This window comes from Typopeltis vanoorti, chromosome 23 (assembly GCF_054136105.1).
Source record: "Typopeltis vanoorti isolate ZY-2024b chromosome 23, IOZ_Tvanoo_1.0, whole genome shotgun sequence".
NCBI classification, from domain to species: Eukaryota; Metazoa; Arthropoda; class Arachnida; order Uropygi; family Thelyphonidae; genus Typopeltis; species Typopeltis vanoorti.
The window spans coordinates 29,779,128-29,805,418 of NC_143571.1; the positions used below are offsets into that span (position 1 = coordinate 29,779,128).

Consider the following 26,291-nt stretch of genomic DNA (forward strand, 5'->3'; position numbering starts at 1 on the left):
ATCAGTGCCTTATTAACGGATTATTTTGCAATTCATGTATAAGCCACGTCTGGATTTTATTATCTATCTCTTTATTTTTTCATTTATTTTTAAGATTAATTCTTTTTAATCATATATTTGTTTTTATATTGTTCAACACGTTCGGGATCACTTGTTAGTTCAAATCTCCGGTGTACTATTTTATTTTTGGCCAATATCACAAATCTTCAAAGTGAATTTGTACACAATTATATGGTAAACTAGTAGCAATGAGTAAAAACTAAGTACTTTATTATTATTATCTTTAACCTTACCGTTTTCTCCAAATTTCTCTAAACATTTCTATATGTCGGCATTCATTTTCCTACTCTGCTGCTTGGATCTCCAACAAGGACCTGATTTTTCCTTTTCCACCATGTTAGCCGCTCTCTCTAGTGATTCGCAAAAACTCATCCCCTTCTTTCATGGTAGAACCTTCTCTGGCACCAAAGACACAAGTTTCATTATCCATTTCCTCATTTTCAAATATCACCCTATTTGTGAGTGACTTTTCCTCAAGAAAGTTTCCTCAATTTCTTTTAAACACAAAAGAAATATTTGTGTTTAGTATTGAATACTATATTTGTTCTATCCTTTCATAATGCTTAGTGCCAGATTAAATTATCGTAGAATTTTACAGAAGATTCTTATCTAATTTTTGGTCATTAGTTCTTATTAACCATTATGTCACATAGAACTTGTATAATTCTTCTTCTAGATCCACTTCTTTGTCTCTTAGTCATTCTGAACGTAAGAATCGTTATCTTCAATTTTGATAAGGTTGGGTATTTAGTTAATATAGAGTACAATTTAGTCAGCTCAGTCCGAAATTTATAGCTATTATTCGTTCAACATTCAAATGGATGACTTGCAACAAGAAGCCCCAAGAGAACGTTAGTCATTGAATAGAAGTTCAGTTGGATGTGAGCATTTCTTGTTATGTGGTAATCTTCCCAGCTCTCTAGTTTTTACTCTTAAATGATCCATTAATGATAATAATAATAATAATAATAATAATGCATTATTATTATACCTTTGAATTGAATACTCAAAGATCCCTTGCTTGATATCAGTTGCTTCTAGCCTTCTGACATTGGATATCTCATCACACCAAAGTGCATAATTTTATGTTTACTAACAGTGAACTGACAGCCATTTTCACACGTCCATAATTACAACGTTTTCAAACAAGTACTGCATATCAGCTGCATTCCTGGTTACCACGCCTATCTTTGCATCATCAGCAAATATCTGTATGCATCCCGTCAAATCTTCCACAGCTTTATTAATGTATAGATGGAATAACAGTGGACTGATCCTTGTTGCACGCTGCTGTTTGCCTTAAATCTTGAGCGCACATTCCCCATATACCACGTTTGGATGACTGTCCAATTTTAGCAAACTGGGCACTCGTTAGCTGACCAATCTTTTCTGTACATAGTTGAACAGTTCTTTCATATTCATTCTTTAATTTATTTACAAAATAACGATACAGTGATATATAATCAAAAATATTGCATATTATATTATACGCTACTTGGAAAGAAGTCGACGGACACCTCCATGGGCAAGGTGCATCGATCGTGCCATGTGACGAGTCACGTGTTTGGAGCAGGTATAAATTGGAGGAATATGATCCCCTCAAGTCAGCGCAACTGTGTCCGGGTAAAATGGCTACGAGAAGGGAACTGACGGAGTTTGGAAGAGCTGTTGTAATGGGATGCCATGTTGCAGGACTATCTGTTCGCAAATTGTTCACAAATTAGGCCATCCCTGGTCAGCAATCGGCGATACCATACTGAGATGAAAGCGTAGGGAGTCGACTTCAAGTGCTATCCGCAGTGGACCACTCACCACACTCGCCGAACTTGACCTTAGGGTACAACGAAAGATAATATGTAAAAACCACCACCCACACGTTACATGCGGAGTTCCGGACATCGACTGGAACACGAATCTGCACAAAACACATTCAGAGCCGAGGCTCACAACATGGGATTCCATGATAGGACCGCAATATGCAAGCTGCACATTATCCGAACCAACATGCAGCGTCGTCTGCGGTGGTGCAATGAGCGAGTGCAGTGGGACTTGGAAGCTTTGTTACTGGAGTGACGAATCACCCTCCACCGAGCAGATGAACGGATGTCGGTGTGGCGGATGCCCAGTGAATATTTTTTTACCCCAACTATGAAATTCAGAGGTGGCGGTGTGATGGTTGGGCCTCTGGTTTGGCCTCGGACCTCTGTTTCTGGTGCCACGAACACTGGACTCCGAGAGATATCTGAATATTTTGGAGAATGCAATGCTTCTTATTTTGTGGCATTTCTACGGAACTGGCAATTGTCTCTACTGCTGCTTTAACAGCGTAATTTAGACATGTACGTCACCACACTTGACTGGCCTCCACCCTGATCTCAACCGTATTGAACATTCGTGGGATGAGTTACATCGTCGGGTGAGATCAAGGGACGTCCACCCCATAACAGTCCACCTCATGACATGCCTACAGGAAGAATGGTCCAAAATTCCCGCTCGCTATCGTACGTTTGTAGAAAGTATACCACGTAGTATCGCAGTGAAATAATGTCCTACATCTTATTAAGGTGGGTGCCATAGCTGTTTTTTCCTGACATTATGGTGTCCGTTAACTTCTTTCCAAGCAGTGTATATTAAAGATCTATAATCTCTGATGTCAAAAAACGTGTCAGTATCATCTGCAATCTGTAGCTCTTGTCCCAGCAGACCTATCGACGTCGTTGATATGATCAGTCTGTTTACATTTGAATTGCCTGCACTCCGCTTTATTGTCTGCAGCCATCTACGATAAATGCTATTTGGTGGGATAAAAAAAATCGCACCGATCCAACAGCCATTGGAGTGTCTGAAGAAACAACATATGAAAAACATACATTAAGGATCATCTTTCATTTATATATTCTGAAATATTCGTAACGCTACATCAAATAAAAATGTTTGCAAAGACCTTTCGATTTCTACTTATACTATCGTTCGTTTTTTGTTCCATATGTTGACTTCAAAGACTAAATGGCAAAAGCTTTTTTTTTCCTTGCTTTGCAAACCGTGGATTTGAATCCCACTGTGAGATGAATGCTTACAAAACTCTGAAGAATTTTTTGACATTTATAAAACCATGTTTTCAAAGCAGACTTGGGGTATTTACCCTTGGGTTACCCAAGATACAAATTTGTAATGGGTTTTCAAGAACTTTATTTGGATTGGGTTGCCATAAGAAGTGTAACAGTTTACCATTTCGAATGAAAATAATGTCGAAGAAAACAACTTAGCTGTCCGAAAAATGTTCGCTTCTTCTGTAAGAAAAAAAAATTTATTTAGGGTTACCAATCACATTCTCTCTCAAAAAAAAAAAAAAAATTGAATAAATAGTGCAAAAAGACATGAAGAATATTCATTTTCTTACCGATGGAGTAGCACCTCTGTAGATCAGTCAGATGCTTTGACTGAGTTAGAATTTTTATCCAGATTAATTATCTTATATCATTATTAGGATGCTACATTCAACTTCAATTGAAAAGCTCTGATGCGAGTTCTTGGTTTCCTACACGTATTCGAACCTACCACCCAGAGGGCATCGCCGATACGATTCGAAAAAAATAAATACATAAACTGATTTCGAATCTATTCTATAAAGCGAGTATTTATCAGGATTTTTGAGATAAAAAACGGGGTTAATTCGTTTGGTTTAGTATATATAGTAGTGACAGATTTGATTTATCCTTAGGTAAAATAGCCAAACCAGTCCAAATCAATACTACTACAGTAGGATAGCGCCATAGTCTGAGCCGTGTTTTTAGCCCGGACTTTATACCTGATGTTTCAATGTTTAAAAACGGATGCTTTTAAAATATTTAAATAAAATTGAATTTGGTTAAATTGTGGTCAAAAAATGTAACTTACATTATAATTTTAGAATATATAATTAAAATAATTAAAATTCCAGTCATTTTTAACGGTAAGAAAAACAAGGTTAAGTACGGAAAACTTCAATGGTAAGTATAGCCACTGAATCATTACAAAATTCACATATTGTGTAATACTTTCCCTGTAATATTTCCCTATCTCAGTTATTCAAGACTTTCCAATAGAAAGAATACTTTCCCTGTTATTTGAATTTCCGTCTTCCTTCTACAATGCATCAGAATATTTCAATTTGCCTTTGTGAGAGAATTGCACCATTCTCAAGGCAAATTTCATTTAAATACGTTATTTGACGAATGCCTATCTGGCTGTAAAATGTCGTTGTGCTGTATTTTAGGAATAAAATAAGCGATGGGACTGACGTATTCCGATACGCCTTGAGCGAAAGCTTTACGAAATATTGAAGTGCAATGTTAAAATTGAAAACAGGCCCAAACTCTTAGCAAATACTTTATTCACCACTTCGATTTTGACTATTTCGCGATCAGGTCACAATTTCATACTCTTCGCTTTAATTTTTGCATTTAGAAATATCAAAAACATTAAATAAAGCAATTTAGTAACTGATTTTATTCTTTTGCAATCGCCGACGCCTGACAAACGATTTTATTTAACGATTCCCGTAAATGAAATCCAAGACATTACACTCTCTTTTTATACCGCTACGTTGATAAACAGGACAACTACCGCCTCTCGAGTAGTTTCGACGAGCTCCGATAGGGGGCGCTAGTTTCTTTTTCCGTTTACCATAAACAACAATCACCGATGTCTCCGGTACTTTCACAAGGCACCCATAGGGGGCGCTAGCGGTTTAACGATCGACAAGATGAGACAGAAATCCTGAGTGTCATCTACACGCAGTTAGATTTAAAAAGCTGGAGTATCGAATTACAAAGGATTTTGTTTTCGGCGATATAAGATACTCGTAAGACGTGATAATGGGCAGAAAGAAATCATATTTTTTTTCTGTCACTGTACAAGGGTAAATCTAGCGTAACGACCCAGCGTGTTTACGTAGAGTTGGCAAGAATCAGTCTAGGAGCTGTTACTAGATCATCTAACATAGTGGCAACCATTGAGTTCGCTAAGAACAAAGTTTTTCCATTATTCTCTTGTGGGAAAAGATTTACAAGACAGGATTATAACGCAGGCGACGTGATACATGGCTACTGAACGTATATCTTGCTTTCGTACTCTAGATCAGGTCTCTAATACTTGCGCAGTAAAGAGAAAAATTGATTACCCGTGTCCTTTTCTCAAGCTAATCAAATTACAGTAATACCGTTAATGGTAATTATATGAGACCAAATGGGAATAAATATTCAAAAACAAATGTGTTACTGAAAGTCCTTTGTTTTACAAATTCAGCGCTGAGCGTTAGTTTTTCTTTAAATAAGCTTTTGGTTCGATGAGTTCTTCCAGGGAATTAATTGTTGATTTCTTCCAGTTGAACTAATTGTAAATGTAACAGATCTGTTGTAGTTGCTAAGCAACTAGTTGGCATGGAAACTTCGTAAACTAGAATGATAAATAACTAACTCAAAACGTTGTTATTTAAATAAAAATTTGCAAGATTCCTTTTAGAAATTCGAGGATATGAAATAATCTTTCAAATTATTTATACTTTTAGAAATGTACGGAAAGCTTATTTCAATGATCTTTTAAAAAAGGAATAGATTAAAGAGTTTTAAAAAAAATTCTGAGAAGATTAATTTCTAGGTTTTTGTTATTCCTTTTTAAATATAGATCATAAATTGATGTATTTTAGGATTATCAGACGACTCTATCAAAACGTATACTTTATTTCTCGCTGATCTTACAAAAAGTATAATGAAATTGATAAAAATAGCGTGAATTAATACACAAATGCATAAAAAAAAAGATATTTAATTTAAAGAGAAGGAACTACCAACAAAAAAGGGGAAATAAGGAATTAACTTTCTTTTATCGCCCCCTCTAAGAAAGATTAAATGAAATATCGCGAATAAATGTGGGATTATTCAAATTTTTGATAGGAAGCGTTTCAAACCCATTAGTTGAAATGTGTTTATGCCTACGAAATAGATAAATGCTATATTAAATGAAAAATAAATTAGTATAAATTAGCATATAGGTTAACTATTTACTTTTACCCATAATATCGAAAGAATTGAGGTTGTAAAAGTAGAAAGAGCGATGATACTTAGTATCTTGTTGTTTAAAGTATAATAACCAATTCGAGTCATGCATTGTCTTCCTAATACTTATGCTACCGGTGACAAGTGGGATCTTTTAAATCGCAAATAGTCTTCCTTTGTAAACAGCAGTATTACCGTTGGAACCTGGGACAATAGAGCCCGGTTTATAACGCAACCAATAACAGTTATGGGAAGGCAAGTTGGGTTCTTTTTATCGTTCTCTCCAAGGACGCCTATTGTGAGTCTTTCAATAGAACACAAAAGCGGGACATTGTCTTCAAAAGCGATGTGCTTTTTTCTTTGTTTTGCTATTTTCCGTCGGCTAGATAGAGTTCGCTCATTTGATTTATTGCTACTTCTGAAGGTCTGCTTGTAGTAAGGAGGTATACACGTCTTCCTACATACACACACACACACACACATGCGCTGGAACTGAAAATCCCTTTCAATGTGCTTTAAGGTAAAGTAAAAAATAAATAATAATAATAGGGAAAATATACATTAAGCTAACAAAATTAGACTAACGAAGTCAATTCTGTTTCATTGACTGCATCCATTGACTACATACCATATCAGAAAATCAATAAAATTAATATAACAGCTCCTAAGTAAATAGACGTGACATTAACAAAGAATGTGATTTTAAATAGAGTTAATGTAGTCCTTTTATTTATATTTCAACCTTTATAATATTAAAATCATAGCATGGATTTTAATGCAGTCATGAAAGGATAATGACGTCACGAATGTAGCATCGACTGACTTTCGTAGCACTGCATTAACAGACTTCGAAAAAAAAGACTTGAGTAAACGAAGTCAAGTTTATTAAAAATGTGTGGAATGCAAGGATTAGCTTAATGCTAATTCTTAGCGTGTGTTAAAAGATTTTAAGTAATATGTACTAAATTCATATCCGCTCTTGTGTTTTTTTGTCAAATAACTGCCTTCCAAACATATCTCTCTTCGTATTTTAATGCATAGTTCCTTCCTTCATCTTTCATTCTAATCTTTTATTTATTTCTTCGTTTCTGCTCACCTATTATATACTGTATACAAGACAGAGGCAAAAGGATAAGACAAAGGTCGAGAAGAAGTTGATATAGAGAGTTCAAAGCGATATAGAGTAGGAATTTAATGAACTAGTTAACAGAATGATGAATTCTTAGATTTTAAAAATGTTCTGTGAGATGTTCTCTTTAAATGTGTGGGAGTAGACTTCTATGCACGAAGGAGTTAAGATTTACATGTCCCACTCAATGGCTATCTTTCTTTTTTCTACTCGCGTTTATCGTTCCTTTTATGTTTGGAAATGTGAGAAAACCAACTAAGGCTATAAATCAGTATATTACGTCTGTTAATTATGTGTGTGTTCCTCGGCTGGTTAAGAGTCTATAGAAGTTCAGTTGAAAGGATGAGGAGAATGTGGTCTTTGATTTGGAAAAAAATCTGGGTTCGATTCTAGTCGCTAACAGAAAAAAAATTCTTAAATAAAATGATTTTTTTCGATGGAGTTAAGGTACGGTTTTTCATCCCACAAGAAAAAAAAAAAAAAAAAAAAAAAAAAGCCTAGAGTGCAGAGTAGTCTTAGGGATCAGGAAACCTGTATCTATGAGGATGTCTAAGATAAGACCTACACATCAAAGCTAAGAAAATATCGAGAACCTTAATCCAAGATCAAATGTAGAGAATCTGGATTTAGACAATAAAATAGCATCTTGAATGAGAAGGTGCCTGGTAAGTCAATTTGGAACCAGACACTTATCCGAGGGCTGCGCGTTACGACCAGTAAACTCCTGCATACTAACCAACTAACCTCAGTAGGTTTGTGTTTTTTGTAAGATATGAAAAAACTTCCATTCCGGGTGGGAACTCTGCTATCTCCCATCGATTTCTTTTTCTCTATTATACGCTCTGTTTCTTCCTATTTTTTTTCACTCTCTTTCAGTTTCTCGGCTATTCTTTCCATTTCTTTAACAGTCTGCATCCTCTTTATGTCTGTCTATCGTCTCTCTTCTCTGTCCAATCATTCTCTCTCTCTCTCTACCACAAACCACAGCCACTGACGTAAGATAGAATAATGTCTCTTGGTTCTCCGAAGAATTACCCACCACACCCATAGCATATCAAATGATTTTTGCTCTAACGTTACCCGACAAATCCTTTTCTAGGAAATCACCAAAGAAATGCCCGGCAATTTTCTATGTCGTTATCAGCATTCATTTTCATCATCCCCGAGTGAAATAACGTATTTAAGACATCCTTAATTCATTTCTATGAATAATTCCTTACCTGACCGCGACCTCTCAGTTCAACACAGATGTGCATGAGCTAGGTTAAGGTCATTTTGTTTCGACTACCAATAACGATTTGTCGGTGCTAGCTTCGTAGCGACCGCCTGGCACAGTTCACAGCCATATCAGCCGAACTGACTATTCATTGATAGAAGACTTTTTTCCCCCTGTAGACAAGAAGTGCCTTGGAAAGAATCTCAGATTTGACCCAATTCCCATAGAGAAAAGCTTGTGCTAGAATCTACTCCTTTTATAAATCAATTCTGTGTGCTAAGACGGAAGTAAAGGGCTGCTAGACTGCATTCTAAGTCGTTTCCTTTGTCTTTAGATTTCTTTCTTCCTGTAAAGTCCCTTCCTCCCCCCCCCCGTTATTATTAATGGTTCGCTCTACATTTTCTTCCATTATAATTCCTTTTAGTTTTCGGTCGTAATTATTCTATCGAACTGTTTCCTTTTTTTTTTTTGTATTTTTTCTCTTTTTTTTTCTCCTCTTTGTTCATTGATTTCGTCTCCACACCTATTACCATTATTACAGCAGCTTTTTCTTCATTATTGGGCACTCACACCAGAATGGAAATTACCTCATACGAAGGAGTTATTTCACTATAAAGATAGATAGATGGATAGAAGGGGGAAAAAATCTATTCGTGAATGATTTACAGTACATTAGGAGCAGACATTTCAGCGGTTAACGTCTCCAGATAGTTTAAATGAATTTTGGTGCATTTTCTTAAGAGCCTTTTAGTGAAATTTGATTTGAAGAGTTAAAAAAAATTTTCCTTATTAACTTTACTTCTTTCGAACCTCGTGAATTATTATTTTATTTTTGGAAAGAGCTTTTGTTTTCAAGGAAGTATTTTACCTAAATGCTGACAGCTGATTTATTTTGCACTCCGAACATCTGTACTCTTTCCCCTGAGCTACTAATATTATGGCTGAATTGGCAACCAGATGGTTACAAAGCTATACTCAAAGTGCTACCAGAACACAAGCATCCATTTATTCCTCATATTTTGCTACTGTTAGTTTTTTCTCTTAAAAAACTGACAATTGAGTCTACCAGGGGCGAATGCTGGTCTTGAAATTCACGCTTGCTCTTGTTATCATTCAGGGAGTGAGAGGTGTGATTGAAGTCTGATTAGCGGAATAATGAATTACTGACCATTTAAAACTATATATTTAGAAATTTATGTACATTTAATCATGCAAATACAAAATTTATTTTACAAATGATATTCTATCTTTTTCAATTTAGCTATTTGAATACAAATTCTGCCCTACGGTTCTTCTTTATGAACTGGTTAATAACATCGTCATAAAAAGTTGGTTGTAACTTAATTTTCCCAAGCAACACGCACACTTGTAAAGGCTGGCTGATGCTCACTGGCTAGAGCTACGTTGACTGCGTATGGCCTGTGTTTAAGACGACGTGAAGGGAGCAGAAATGGCTATGGGCGTCATGAAATCACAGTGCTGCAGCGAGGACCTGGAAGCTTCTACAACCGAGCAAGCCAAAGTAGCTTTGACTAGCCGAGCAAGCATCGGCCTTCGATACACAACGCAAAGCTCAATTATTGTCGCGCAGGCTTAAGACGTCTTCTGTCTACAAAAATAAAAGCCTAAATGGAATGCTTACAAATGCATGCATTTATTAACAAATAAATATTACTGCTTTCTCAAGTAATGAGCTTGCGCAGCAAGCATGGAGAATTCGCCCCTGGAGTCTACGAATTCACTAATGTTGTCTGATTTCTTATTATCTGTATGGCTTCAGTAGCTCAGTTGATATCGACGATGCCTTTTAGTTAGAAAAGTTCTTCCCTTCTACGATGGGAAAAACCTTTATTAGAGCTAAACAGAGTGATCATCCAGAAGAACACAATATTGTAATTTTAAGAGTTATCTTTTGATTTGAACAATTTTCCTAACCTTGAATCTTGAATAATTTATAATTCTGTTCTCTTTCGTTTTTAGTCCATTATTGTGGTTTTAAAGGCCTTAGCAATTAATAGCATATTCACTCTTTTCCCCCCCCCCGTTGTCTTCTCTTAATTTTAAATAAAAATCCAGAAAAAAATAAAACTTAAAGCAGGTTGGAATCATGTGATTTCCTTGGCTCTATGGAGATGTAGGACTCACTCGCAGAAGGTATCTTTTGCACTGGAATTGGAATTTACTCAACGCCAACAATTTCACAAATATTAGAAGAAAAAATCGCAATAAAAAGTTCTTGAGATAAAAGGACTGCACCGTACACGTTCTTTTCCTATCACCAACTTATTTTTTCTTTCTATACCTGTTTCGTGATATTTTCTTCTTTTTTTTATATTCTTCTTAATTGTTCTTGGCCGATTTGTGGAAGTTCTTCCTGTGACTCTTCTTTCTTTATTAGTAAGCTTTTCTTTTCTAGGTTCGGTTAGTTGATGTTTGATAAAGTTTTTCCATCTTGTCCTCGAGAAGAGTATTTTATTTTTATTTTTCCCCTTTTGATAAGCGGATGACTGGATTGAAATCCTTTTAATAAAGTTAATTGTGAACTCAACTGGATACCACGTGGACGTTCGTTGCACTGCAAATAATAATAATATACCTTTCTTACCCCTCAGTAATCTGTTGCTAGCTTGCATCCCTCATCCGGTGTTATTAATAATAATAAGCACAATCACTTCATGGAAGTGAATACTATTCGTAGCGATCTTCTATGATTTTTCCCAGAAGAAGATAGTGCATGTGCCCTTGTAACGCAGAAGGACATTCTTAGTCTCTAGTGAGTGTGTATCTTTAGTGCCCCCATAATGCTAGCATGATCTAGCGAAACGTCGGCGTATAATATTTAATTTACCTAATAAAAGATTTATTTTCATTCCATCCCCACCTAGCTTTTTTTTTTTGTTCGTTCCAGAAAGCTTTAACATGTCTTATAAACTTTTCAAAATAAAAGATTCGGAGTATTTGAAAGAAAACTTCATAGAACTTCGTATGACACCATTAACTCATTCCTCGTTTCTTTCCACTGCATTTGGAATCATAAAATAGCTCATAATTAAACCGAAGAAATACTATAAAATTACACACAAATGAAGCGATGTTTTTCTTTTCTTTTTTAAGAAAAGACCAAATCAACTCTTTCACCAATTCGATTGAAAAGGCTTATCCTTTCTCCTACCTGTCCACTCGAAGAATCTCCCTCGTTTTCATCGAAAAAGATAAACTACTAAAGATACTAACTTGAAGAGCACAAACTGCATTAGTCCACAGATATCGACCATAGTAAAGTCTGCGATGACGCAGAAGCATTAAGAATTCCTGGCGATTATTGAGGGTCGGAATGATCGAAGCCATCATTTAGTATATCGCAAGTCATCACTAATTTATAAACAAAAACGAACTTATTATTATGCAAGGGTAGTCTCAGCTAGGTCAACATTTTCGTCGACATGTCTATACGATCTCATAATTCCAGTATGGCTTGCTGCTGTGCAAAGTCTTAAAGGGCTATTAAGCTCTTTTCAAAAAGAGAAGGGCTTAATAGCTCCAAGAAGAGCTAAGTGGCTAAAAATCCATTGCCAAAAGAAAGCGGTTCAGCTAATCGATGACCAAGCTCCAAACAAGTCTTCATTCTCTTCTTTTATTCTTTCTGCTCTTGGGAACGACCTTTCTTTTTCTTTAATATTTCTTAGCCTACAGTTATTCAAGAGTAACTTCCTTTTTTATTCTCGTCCTAGCTTCTTACCATCATTATTAGTACACCGTAGGTGTTACAAACTCTTTAATGTAATAAAAATAACACAAAAGTTTCAAAACATAACCAACTGGTAGACGTCTGCACGATATATTACTTACTCCTTCGAGTTTTCCTTTTATTTTTAACAGGATAGTGTACGTGAATAATGGAGCATTTATACAATCACACAAAAGGTGCTGATTTTGAATGCTTTAATTTATTTTTTTAGACTAAAAAGTGTCTAATCAATTTTCCGTACGTTATCTGATTTTTTTGTTTCCTACTGCGAATAACTATAGTTTCTTCAATCAGAATAAAACCCAGTACTCAATTCTAAACAGTTAAAACGATCAATAAACAGTATAATCGTGTCATTCTTCTTCTTCTTCGTTCAATACTTACGCTTATTATGCCTTGCGTCTAATTATTCACAAAGCTGTAAAATCCACCTGCCACTTATTATTAGCTCCTAGCTTCATTGCAAATAGGCCATCTAGCGGGGAGGGAAGGAAATGCATTTATTGCCGTTCCTCATCCTGCCTGTACGGTTCGTTGTCGAGTGTTCTGCTAACACTATAATCTTTGATCATTTCCCCACTTCCCTCCCTCTTTTCCTGACCCACATGCCCGCTTTTTGTGACCGCAACCCATCATCCACTCTTTGTGTGCGTTCTCGTTCACATAAGGGTTTTTTTAATGGACAAAATTGCAACATCACCTGTAGGTTATCGATATTATAACCTGCATGTATGCACTTCGCTAGCCAACACCTGTCAGCATATCGATATTTTAATAATTCGTTTGTATAAGATATAATAAAACTATTATTATTAAAATCAATTTAATAGCTTATAAAATTATATTAATTCTGTTAGTCTTCTTATACACCTTAAAATTTCTCAAATAAGTATTATTAATATAAGTAGCCTAAATTAAGCATATATATATAGATTCAATCGACCGTGAGATGCGGTGATTGATTCATTCAATCCAATACCCTTGGAGGGTAATGGATGGCAATGCTGTAGCCAATGAAGTTCTAACTGAGGCTCGGCTATTGCTGTTACCCTCCTGCCATGATCAGAGCTTTAATTTAATAGCTCAATAACACCTTATCCATACACTGTCCTCTACAGATAACGGGGAAGATGAAAAGCAATCTTGCTTCGCCCCTTTAAGCCAGTCCTTATAAGGACATATATATATATATATAGCATGGAGACAGTCTGTCCCCACTCTAGTGGTATAGCAATTGTTGTTATTATGATGACGTAAAATTCTTAATTATGACATCACCCATAATTACAAAAATTCATAATTTAATATGTCGTATTAAGAAATTATATTAACATTCATAGGGAGGTAGCAGTTTTCCCACTCGGAAACTTTAGATTGTTCTCCTTCAAAGCAGGCAGTCCGGTCAGAGAAGAGACAATCAACTGATGAATATTTTCGTGTTTGACGGGATAATAATAAATATAAATAATAAACTCGAGTTTCCATTCCTGTGTGAATGGAAATGGTCTTTCTCTGAGGCGTGTGATAATCTACTTTTAGATTGCTTATACCAAATAGTTTTTTTACTTTCTTTTCTTCTTACCAAGGTCCCAAAATGCTGGAACCCACATTGACAGCAGATCTGCAGACAGCTAGGAAGAAGAAGAGAGGATCTTAGCACTCCTTGATTTGTCTCAGAAAGGATGAGACATCATCCAGAGGCTTATAGATTGTCCTAAGTTTGTGTTAATTCAGGAGTTAGTCCAGTTTATCTGTTATACCCTTAAGATAATTTACAGTGTACATATAGTCCGTTTGGGATAGGACTTTGCTACCATATCTACTTAATTTTGAATATGAAAATACAACTTCTTTATGGGAAAGCAACCAGCAAAGACTTGAAAGAGCCTTCAAACTTTCTTTACTTAAACGCTGTAGGTATACTAGTCTAGTTCTTACGTGTGTAAGGATTAAACAACTAGGTTGTTCATTTAAGGATTGAACAACCAGGATTTTGAGGGGAAAAAATAGATGAACAATACATGCAGTATATTAAAGCAAATAATAGAGAAATCAGAATGTAATAAACCTCTGTACGCATGTGTTTTATAGATTTAACTAAAGCATTTGAAAGAAAACACTTCAAAGATATAATAACCACATTAAAAATAACAAAACAAATTTCAGAACTAATTAAGATAATATATATTTACGGATAAGAGTTCTATAATAAATACAGAATGAACTACATATGCAGCAGAAAAACTACAAATATTATTGAGATGAAAATATTAAGAAAAATTGTAGCCGTTGATGCAATAATAATATGAAACAAAATTAAGAATACACAAATCAGAGAAAATTATCAAGTATGGTTAATAAATGATTCCTTCTGACATGCAATGAAGAATGGAAACATCACATGCAGAGCTTACAAAAAAAAAAAATCTGGGTGATCTGCAAGATCACTCTCGACTCACAATAATCCTAAACTCAGCAAACTTTCGTTATTGGCTAGGCTTCTCATCAGAACTAAATAATTTAACTAAATAAATAAACGATTATATATAACTTAGTAACACAAACAATATGTGAGCACATATTTTATAGTTCTTATAAGAACTGGGCGATGGACTGAGTCCTTGACTCTTTATCCCGTCATCTGAATGAAGAAAATCTGTGTGGATGGAGTGTTATTCAGCTAAAAAGCTCTAGTCATGGCTGGGTAACGGCAATAGCCGAGCCTCAGTTAAAACTTCATTGACTACAGCATTGCCATTTGTTACCCTGGAAGTCCTAAGAAGGACCAATTATTCTCCTTTTATGTGAGCACATATCCTTATAGTCCTTATAAGGACTGGCTTAAAGGGGCGAAGCAAGAATGCTTTTCATCTTCCCCGTTATCTGTAGAGGACAGTGTAGGGATAAGGTGTTATTGAGCTATTAAAGCTCTGATCATGGCAGGAGGGTAACAGCAATAGCCGAGCCTCAGTTAGAACTTCATTGGCTACAGCATTGCCATCCATTACCCTCCAAGGGTATCCGTGAGCACATTTTTTTTCATGAAATTTCAAATATTATTATTATATTAAGTCTTTGTAGGTTTATATTACATTTTAGAATTTTTAAAAATATTTCAAATTATTTAATGAAATAAAAATAAATTTCGAGTAAAATATAAGTTTCCTTATTGTTTCTAATAAAAAAAAAATAAAAAACTCTATTTGGTAGTTTATCCTGTGAAAAGTGGTCTGCATTACGTCAAACCTACTATCTGAGTTGACTCGTTCATATACACTCAATGTAACCACAGACAATAAAAGTAAAAGTTATTTTTAAATTTGTTATTTTAGTTATTTTTATTCAGCAGATTCATTTTTGAAACTTTTATTTTAAATCAAACTGAATATGTTTCAGTAAACACTAAACAGATATTTATTATAATTATAATAAAAAAAATCTACACGGCTTGTTAGACTACTATCTAGACATGCATCGTATGATCTGAGAGGAATATTCGCAATCACCGCAAATAAAAACAAACATGCCTTTAAGCAAGTTGGCGTAACGCGTTTTGTTGGCAGCCGTATCATAGTGTGTCCTGAAATCTGATTAAGAGTTCATAAAAAAAAATCTGACTTCATTGATTCTATTATCTCCCTGAAAGCGTGTTAATCAAACAAGTTAGTATCATTTAATAAATATTAATTCAAAAGCTTTGCTAATAGTTAATTATTTTTAGTTTTTTGTAAAGCTAAAATATTAATAATTATTCTTAATTTATATAGAAAAAATTTTAAAAAATAACATTTTTAATATTTCTATAAAAAATTATGAAAACTTTTCAATACTTTTTTCTCTAAAGGAAAATTAAATTAAACACCATTATTTTTTCAATAAGAAAATTTTATATATTTTAGTGGTTAACATAACGATCACCATGGATTCATTCAATCCAATACCCATGGAGGGTAATGGATGGCAGTGCTGTAGCCAATGAAGTTCTAACTGAGGCTCGGCTATTGCTGTTACCCTCTTGCCATGATCAGAGCTTTAATAACTCAATAACACCTTATCCCTACACTGTCCTCTACAGATAACGGGGAAGATCAAAAGCATTCTTGCTTCGCCCCTTTAAGCCAGTCCTTATAAGGACTATAAGGACGATTACCATGAGGAGATTGAATCAATCGACCGTGAGATGCGGTGATTGGTTCATTCAATCCAATACCCTTGGAGGGTAATGGATGGCAGTGCTGTAGCCAATGAAGTTCTAACTGAGGCTCGGCTATTGCTGTTACCCTCCTGCCATGATCAGAGCTTTAATAGCTCAATAACAACAGTTGCTTCGCCCTTTAAGCCAGTCCTTATAAGGACTTTAAGAATGTGTATTTACTGTGGCTGTTGTCTGTCGACATCTCTGTCTTTGATGTGACCTTAAAGTTTGCAGACCGGTGGCAATGCCGTAGCCAGTAAAGTTCTAACTGAGGCCCGGCTGTTGCTGTTACCCCCCCCCGGGACTCAGATATTCGAGAGTTTCAGTTTCTCTTAAGGGAGCAATTTGAGTCTCCGGGGAAAGTGTTTTCTGGTGAGGGGAATTGTTGGTGAATGCTTTTCTTCGGAATATGAGCGGTTCTGCTCGGTGGTGGGGGAGCCTGTCACTGAGTGGAACTAACGCTGAGTTGGACGGTCTTTCGGCCACTATGGAGTAATCTAGGGATCGTCCAAATTTTTAGAGATTGGCTTTACTTAAACATCGCCTTAAAGTTTAAGGCTTTAAACTTTTTTCCGAAAAATATTTTTAATACATAAGTAAAATTTATTTTATTTTATTTAATATTTTTAATACATAAGTAATATTTCTTTTATTTTCTTTGACTTCAGGGGTCGCTTTTCTACAAACGCAACCGAGTGTGAAATCTGTCTGGAAAACTGACGTATAACAAATGAAAAGCGAACCTTTTTAAAGAGCTTTAAAGGGTGTCTTTATGCAAATATCTTTCTCGCGTGTTAAGACGAAATGTCGAGTGCCGTCACTAAAGATTGGAGCGAATGTCAACAATGATGTTTCCAATAATACAATCTTTGGGGGAGACACATTTATTAAAGCAGGGAGATGGGAAGAAAACTCATCAATAAGCTTTTAATCGACAGATTCATTTTTCCAACACGGGGGAACAGAGTGAGGGCACATTGGAACAAATCGCAAGCCCTCTCGGTGTGCATGCGTGTGTGTTTCGCTAACAAGCACACACACACACTCGCCATCCTTCTTTCTGCACAAACTCGCAGGTGCATCACGTGATAAAAAAGAGACGCGCAGCAACAAATCTACCTACCTACTTAGTTCGGTGTGCTCATCACCGGGCGCACTTGGGACGTTGCGTAAGCTCTTTTGCAAGAGGGGAATAACCGTGGCTTATGCTCTTCCTCGTTCGCCACATCTGTCCTTTGTCTGCATACGTGTTGGTCAGCAAAGTTCGGCAACACCAATGAGACGGGTTCAAGGTCCGAAGAATAAACGTCACTTGCTGCGACGTAGGGCCAGCAGTGCTGAGCACTCGTGGGATCGTCCAAGGTCCCTTAGCGGCTCCGAAGATGAAGACGAAGAGGTCATAGTGGTAAGTGCTATCGTAAAATACTATTTGTTTGACTCTAATTTAAGGGGCGGGAAGGAGAAAAAGGGAGTTTGCGTGATGAGGCAACCAAGCACGTTTTGACTACACTTGGCGATGTGTTCCGCTTCCTCTGGAAACACCCTTCCGGAGATGAATAAAACAGTCATATAAAGTGGCGTCTATTTTTATAATTCGTTAAATAGATTTTTTTTTCATATTCAGAGGTATACATTAATTTGCTTTAACGTATTGTAATTCCAGCAATAAATTGCAACCTCCGCGAATAAATAAACATCCAGGCGATTTAGTTTCGAATAAATTCGTATTTTGAAAGGGAAATGGTCAATTTCGGTTTCCGTAATTTGATTTTATTTTCAGAAACAGACATCACGTGCTATCTAACAATGAAAAATAACTGCTCTGAGATGAAAAACAGCTATTTTTCATTGTCTAAGTGTATGGTTATTGTTATAGTTGATAAATCGCTTTCATTTTGCTGAACTCTCCCATTCTTTTAAGCTGAACATATTATCTGGCCTTTCGTTAAACACGAAATCTGTGACGACCACGCCCTAATTCATATATTCTGCCTTGGGTTTAGCTTATTTCTCAATATCTAAAGAAGAAAAAACTTGAGAAACAAGTATTGGAGGATTACGGAATGGATAAATATATCCTGAAGATATAACGCAATCTGTCATGGTCACAAATTTCGTGAGGTTAACATGAAATATGTGAAGGGGATGATTTGTTACCTAATCCATATTACATAACTTTTTTTTAATTGTTAGCGAACGACCTTGAACTGAACCTAAAAAGAATTAAGGGTTCATATTTGGTATCGGATATCCAGGAGTGACTAATCCATCTTCTTATTTGTAATTTGAAACCTCAAGTTAGCAGTTATGCTGATCAGGATGTGTTGAAGTTTGTTATTGTCACTCGAGTATGTAATTTAAGCTGATGAAAGTCCAATAGAAATGTCAAAATATGGCGATCTCTAAGTTCGAGTCGAGAAGCGGGATATATTCAAAGAAAAATGTTGTGGTTCTTCGAGATGAATATTCAGACAACTAAGGCGTTTTTCGTTTGTTACTCGTACTTCTGTGTGTGTGTGTTCTTCTGGTCTATTTGTGAGAAGAAAAACCCGAGTTTCCAAGAGGTAAAAACACCTTCTCCCTCCATGTTTAATTGTATGAAAAATAAAAATATTTTATTTAGTTTACAACATCCTTTTAATCCTTCGCATAGTGTTATATTTCTATAGTTTTATTGTCACGTGTGTGTGTGTACTTGTTGTATTAATTAATTTTAAAAAAAAAGTTCAATGAAATTAGTGAAGTTCTCAATACAACTGAGAAGACGGGTTCAAATCTCGTCCATATTTCGAAGAACGTTTATGAATATTTTTCAAATGAGGGCGAGTTAACCGATCTCAGGCAGAGTATCATAAATTTTCTTCCCACAAAATCAAACCAGCCAGATAATTAAAAGACACAATACGCTTACCGCATAGCTTTATGGTCGTCATCTCCAAACAGTTCAGTCCCAGCAATGAATTCGATTTCGTAAACAAAGCATAAAATCAAAGGAATACCAGCAAGCATTCAATGAATACAAAACATTAGAAATCGTAAGTGACTAAAGACAGAAAGCACTTACTACAAATCAACCAAATACAAGATTTCCTAATCAGTTTCTCCAGGAACCGAGTTATTTATCCATTTTAAAAATGATCATTTGAGTCTCAATTCGGAAGTTTTACACAAACTGTATCTTCAGTATTCTCAAACAGCCAGTCTTTACCTAAGACAAAGCGAAGCACGGTTCTTTTCTTGCCCTGTACACCATATTTACCACCCCCTTCTCGTTGTTACACTAGAAATGTCTCTTCTGTAAGTTAAGATGGATTAGAACAACTTTCTAAGATTAAACAAGACGTATTACTGATGTTAACCTAAATCTTCCATTATTTGAATTGCAATAATATGTTTGCAGTTTAATCATGAATTAGGTGAAGCTGGATGGAATTATGGCCGAAACCAATATATTATGTCTTTTAATTGCACGTTCTTTTCTAGATGACATGTTTTTAAAGATGAAGCAATTTGTTTCCGGGATGGAAAACCGTTTGGCGTCCATGAGACCGACTAACTCACTTTCAGCCAAAATGCTTTTATAAAAGTTTTTCCCTTCGTAGAAGGAATTGGAACCTAGACGTTGCAGGCTAAAGGGCATCGTCATTACGGATTGATCTGCGGGAGCTTTAGATAGGTGTCTATCTCTCTCCCTTTTTTTTTAAATTTAATTGCTACTCTTTCATTGGTCTGCGAGTGTGACTTTCTCAGTTATTAAGACCACATCTGTTATTTGAAAAAGAAAACAAATTGTAAGTAATTTTTTTGCTTTTATAGACTGTGATTTCGAATTTTGTCGACTATTCCTATCACAAACAATTTATTTTGCTTTAATGAATAAACATCTAAATAAACTCTTTCTAGCTGGAAGAGAGCCTCCGGTTGGATTATTATTATTTTTTTTTTGTAGTATTCTTCACAAACGGACTTAGCAAAGTCAAAATTTACTTCATAACCCTATAATATTTTCTCTGTACTTTGTAATTCCTTCTGTCCAAGTAGATTATCGGAATACACTTATTCCCGTGTATCAATGGCCGTTACCAGGTCAACAATCTGAATACAGTGTTGCGCACTGTAAACCGTTGCACTGTTGCCACAAGTTTTCGTTGTTTTCTTCGGCTTTGAATGACAGTCTTGAGCAACATCCGAACTTTGGACTTTGTAATTTTCGGACTCCGCAGGGAAATGTAAACAGGATCACGTGGTTCTTGTTGACGCAACATTTTCGGTGTTGCTGGTAATGCGGGTCACTTTTTATCACGCTAGTACACAGCATGAGACGGAAATATATCGTCACCGCTAACGCATCAACCTTGGGATTAAGAATCTGATCACTTGACATCCTTAATCGATGCCAACACCGATAACCTTCTTAAAAACAACTTACTTAGCAGTCCTATAGATTTCTAGCCACTCTGCCATCGGCGAGAAACGGTCATCACTTGGCTCTTACATAATGTTCAGATGAAAAAAAAAAAATACACATGATATACATAAGTAGCTTTCTGGTGGTTAGATTTAATCTCCAAATTCTTCTCCTTAGTAACCTGCAAACCATACTTGACAGGGCTGATTTGTTCCTCTAAGTTCTCTTCTTATATTATATATATAATAATAATAATAAAACAGCGACATTTTTGCAAATATGTTACATTAAGTAAAATTTTCTCTTTAGATACGAGAACCTCAATAAGTTACTACTTAAATTGCAAGTAACCCGTTGGCAGCACACAATGGAGATGACTAAAGAACTGTCATAATAACGTATGCAAAATTCACCATAATGATAATATAATCATAATCATATATATATATATATATATATATATATATATATATATAATAATAATATAATATTAAATGCAAAATTCACCATAATGATAATATTCTTAAAGTTCTTAAAAGAACTGGGCGATGGACTGAGTCCTTGACTCTTTATCCCGTCATCTGAATGAAGTAAATCTGTATGGATAGAGTGTTATTGAGCTAAAAAGCTCTAGTCATGGCTGGGTAACGGCAATAGCCGAGCCTCAGTTAAAACTTCATTGGCTATAGCATTGCCATTTGTCACCCTGTAAGTCCTAAAAAGGACTTTTCCGGGAATCAGGTGTTCATTCCCACACCGGTTTTAGGCCCATGATAATATTAAATCTTGTTATGACGTTATTGTATTATTATAATATTAAATAATAAAAGGTGTCTTTTATAATTTTAGATTTTTTTTAAATATTTAAAAGTAATATAATATATTTTTAAAATATTATGTAAAATATAACTTGCAATATTATTTCATAAGAAATAAATTAATTTCAAATATATAACATCGGTATGACATAATTTTTTAAAGCTTAGAAGTTCAACTCTGTATAAATTCTTTCCATCTGATATATGTTAGACTAAACTTTTAAACTGCTTTTCTGATAAAAATCGAGGTATAAAATTGTAAAGATATCATTGGGTTTCTTTTTGGGGTATTTACTGTTTAGGATATTTACTAAAAACACTGTTAAAATTAACTATTTGATTGGGACAAACACTCCTCTTCGTGGTACAAAATTTGCACTGCGATAATTCATGACCGTGTATTTGTTGCTGTAATCAGCTATAGTGATATGGTTATTGCGTTTTGAAAGTGTATTTGTTGCTGTAATCAGCCATTGCGTTTTGAAACAATATCTCTCAAAGTTTTATCGACATTTTTTTTTGTTTTAGCGAGTGTTCTCCTTTGACGTCATTGACCACAAATGGAGCCTCCACAAGATAAAGAATAATCTATTACATTCCAAGAAGAAATCAGATATCCAGGTTCAAAGACAGTTCGGGATTATTGTTTGTGAGGCTATTTGCAATAAATGTAACGTCTTCAAACATCAGAAAATTCTTTGGGAATCGATTTATATATTATAAAATCTGATTAATTCAAACAGCAGGAGAACAAACAAAGAAAAGAGGGGGATATCGTAATAAACGGATAAGAAGTATCCAATTTTTTAAATTTCTTATTACAGCACGATAGGCGGAAGCACTTGACAAAATCCTTTTCTGAAAGCAAGTCTAAAATATATTCTATTAACATCTATTGTTGCGTCAGTAATTCTCAGCACTCAACAATGCAAAATCAGATAGTGTTGTATTTGATCACATGATTCAAGCTCCTAAATGAAAGTATAATAAAAACAATCAGGATTTCATTTTAATTTCAATATCATGGCATTATTTTCTCGGTAAATTTCTTAATATCCCGTTCGTTACTCTTATGCTTGGTGATGTCTACTCAAGGATTACAGTTATATACGGGAAAGCAGACAGATAGATTAATAAAAGTGTAACGGACAGAGACTATCAATGCAGAATGTCCCATAACATTTCTGATTTCTCAGTCAATCAGAATTCCCACAAGAATTTTTTAAGAGTTAAAAACAGTTCAAACGCGACTACTAAAACAAACATTTATTTAAAAAAATATCTAATGATGTTCAAAACGAAGTAATGTGTATTAAAAAGTATTATTCGGCACTGCATGCTATCGTCAAATGAATACTTTTAAGTGAAAAGAATTGATCTTCGCATCTTTGATAGAAATTTTATATCACTTGGCTCAAGAATTGATTATACTGAGTTCAATACTTCGTTTTTGTCGCTTGTCATTCAAACCTAGGTTTTCTAAGTCAGCCATAGCAATACGAATTAAAAATTAAATTTACCATAAGTGGTAGAAGAAGGAATGCAAAAGCTAGTAATAGTAAAAAAAAAAAAAAAAAAGTTAACGAATCCAAATCTGATTTTGCAAGACGTCAGAGAAACTTCATGTACAGACGGAAGTCGTGTTTTCTGTCCTCTGATGAGGCCGTTTTCATAACTTGTATATTGATGCTATTCCCTCTCACATTCAGATGGTGTCAGCATAATATCTGAAAGCTGTGGGTTTTACTTCAGTTCCCACGTTGATAACATGGACACATCGACTCCTACTATAACAAACATAAGGTAACGACAGTTTTTTTTTCTTTTTATTACCATGATAATGTTGATTAACCTGGATACCAAAAAGTCGTTTCATTTTTAAGGTTTACCTTCAACCCTTCTTTTAACTGGTGGAAGGCTTCCTCTTTTCAGATTTTAATGTCAAGACCGTGTTTTTCTCACAAGATCTTCGGTGGTTTCCGTTTTAAAATTCCACCCATAGTTTTCATGAGGGCACCATTTAACAAACCATGCAGTAATTGAACCAAGCTTAAAGATCTTCGATAACTAATGCCAAAAACACTTTTCGCCTTGCTTTTCTCAGTGTAGCGATAAAAATCACACCAACTACAGTGTTATCATTCTTCTCTTTTTTTTCTCCTTTTGATAATACCTTCTCTAGATAAGATCAGGTCTCATCTCTTGGAATGACATTTCTAAACTTTCCTGACATATCACTGCATCTCCACCCTTTAAAAGACTTGTGTCTTTATCCCCAATATAACTACATTCTTTAACTTTGCAAATGCCTGCCTTACACGACTGTTCTTCTATTTTAAATGGTGCGACACAAACTTCGGTAAAATTCTTGACATTATTCAGAAGCAAAAAGTAGGATTAAGTGATCATTTCTCTCTCTCTCATTACTCCAATGGGCGCTGCTCAATTGAAGTAGCATCCACTATTTCTTCACTTTCCTGCAAGCGTATAAAACTTGAGCAGCAAAAGGTCAAGATCTACACACACACACACACACACACACACACACACACACACACACACACACACACACAGTCCAACTCGAAATCTAACGAACCAAGTCCTTTCTCTTACATCTCTTCTACTATTAGCATCTTGAAAAGCTTTTCCTCATCGAGTACTCCCAAAAGATTAAAATTCTTGTTGCTTAAAAACACGCGGTACTGAAGTACCATAGGTGATGTCACCTGCATCTGTGAGATTAATATTGGAAGGGGGGGGGGGGGGAATGTAATCTAGTCGGTGCTTATAGAACCAAATATTGTTGATATGTAATTCATTGAACCACTGGATGGAGAAAATCAATTTACTATTTTATATTTAAACAATATATTTCCGTTCTGTATCATAATACGATTTTCTTGATAGCAAACCTTGACAACATATGTCAGCACGCGCACGCACGCACACACGCACAAATTAACCGACGTAAATACATTGGTTGCGTTGGATGGGATTCGAAATAACATATCGCATTACATGCAACTAGACGTACCGCTTTAAAAAAAAAATTTTATGCGTATGCTCGCGCTCTGGGTGTGTCCTCAAGATAATGGATTGGGGGAGGCCTGATCTGCAATTGCTTTTACTATCCATTGCTCCTCTGAGTCAGCCTTCCATCAGTCGACTAAACAACTGCACTAGATAGTCGTTATACTCCTACAGTTCATTATCTTTGCTGAATCCAGGTTTCAGTGACGTCAATAGCTTCCCCAGACAATGACATCTTTGCGGGGCGTCAATGATACACGGGCGTGTCAGCAGTACCAGATGTCACTTGTTGCTCTAGCTTAATTTGAAGCAAATTTCGGTGTTAGCTAATAGAACTAGGCTTAACGGTGTATTCATTAAATATTGGAAAATGAAATACAGTGTAACTTAGATTCGAATACAGAGATCATATGTAATTCTCTCTTCTATGTTTCCATAAAGATTAAAAAAAAGCAAAAAACGAGTGTAAATCTTCCTCACAGAGCACTTCTCTACATGTTACGTTTTATACAGAAAAAGTAACCTTGGGTGTTATGCAGGAAAGAATCATTTACAGGGGAAAATAGTTTTTTGTTGTAAACAGTTGCTATGGTAATGTATGACGTTTTGGTCATTGCAATTTTGGCCTAAAATGTTGCTTTCCTATCAGTTTCGTCATGAGACCACCCGCTGGACTTGTAGACATTAATATTTAGAAGGAATTTGGGAGGATACCTCACTTCTCGAGAGACGATGACAATCCAAGCGGGAAAACATAATTTGCGTGCTTCGCTAATGTAATGAGTTTTGAATGTAGCATACCGCCCCACACAATATGCCAATCAGCGTATAAACCACTACATTAAGGCTACCTTAGTGTCGTTTCCGTATGCAGCATACCATCGAACCAGCTCCGTAGCTATCGCCGAGAACTACATGACCCATTTAGAGAGAGAGAGAGAATAGATCGATGCATCTCGATATTTTGTTCGGTTGAACAACCAGAAGGAAGTACTTCTCTTGTTTATACAGACCTGGATTTAAGAATCCCATTAAGCGCTGAAGAACTTTTCCCAGTATCTTTCAACCATAACATACTTATCAGGTCTCGGAAGGAGATGGAAGAGTTTGTTTTCACAAACAGAAGGACAAATTCTTGCCACTGATTCATAATAAACTCACATCATATATCTCGAAATTAATTCAAACAACTGGACTCAAACTTTGCTAATAACTGATTGCTAACAATTAATAACTAAATAGACTAATAATTAAATAGCGAACTTTACTAATAGTTCGGTAATTCTCATGAGGATGTGTAGTTGAGTAGCTTAGCAAATAGGAGTTAATCATATGTAGCTGAATTTGAAAACCTCTTTGTCATTATTGGCATGAAACGGATTCCGTATTTCAATCATATCCTTAATTTCATTTGATTGAATGTACCGTTTCCTATGTACTTCTAGTATAGTGTGGCCAATTTGATTCTAATTGTTCTGATTATATGCTTTGTTTTCATCTTTCAACTATAATCTTATCGACCCATGTCGTCTGATTCTTAAGTGGAGGATCCGGATGCGACTTGGAAGTTTTCATTTTGGAGTGGTGTTTAGACGCTGGCCAGGTTACTCTGTGAGAATAAGACCAGCATTACAAATGATATTTTCTATTAC

General features: G+C 35.4%; 1 protein-coding gene across 3 annotated transcripts in view; it reads left to right on the top strand.

Moving 5' to 3' along the window:
• Window positions 1-26,291, top strand: part of LOC150093724 (cGMP-inhibited 3',5'-cyclic phosphodiesterase 3A-like) — a 289,278-nt gene that overhangs the window by 107,892 nt on the left and 155,095 nt on the right. Inside the window, exon 1 of one of the 3 annotated variants that reach the window (XM_090412779.1) lies at window positions 17,645-17,788. The exons of the other annotated variants lie outside the window; for them this stretch is intronic. Within the exon in view, the coding sequence (XP_090268905.1) occupies window positions 17,660-17,788 (129 nt within the window). The 5' untranslated portion in view covers window positions 17,645-17,659. Of the gene's footprint in view, window positions 1-17,644; window positions 17,789-26,291 lie in introns of those variants that run through there. 3 annotated transcript variants of the gene reach the window in all.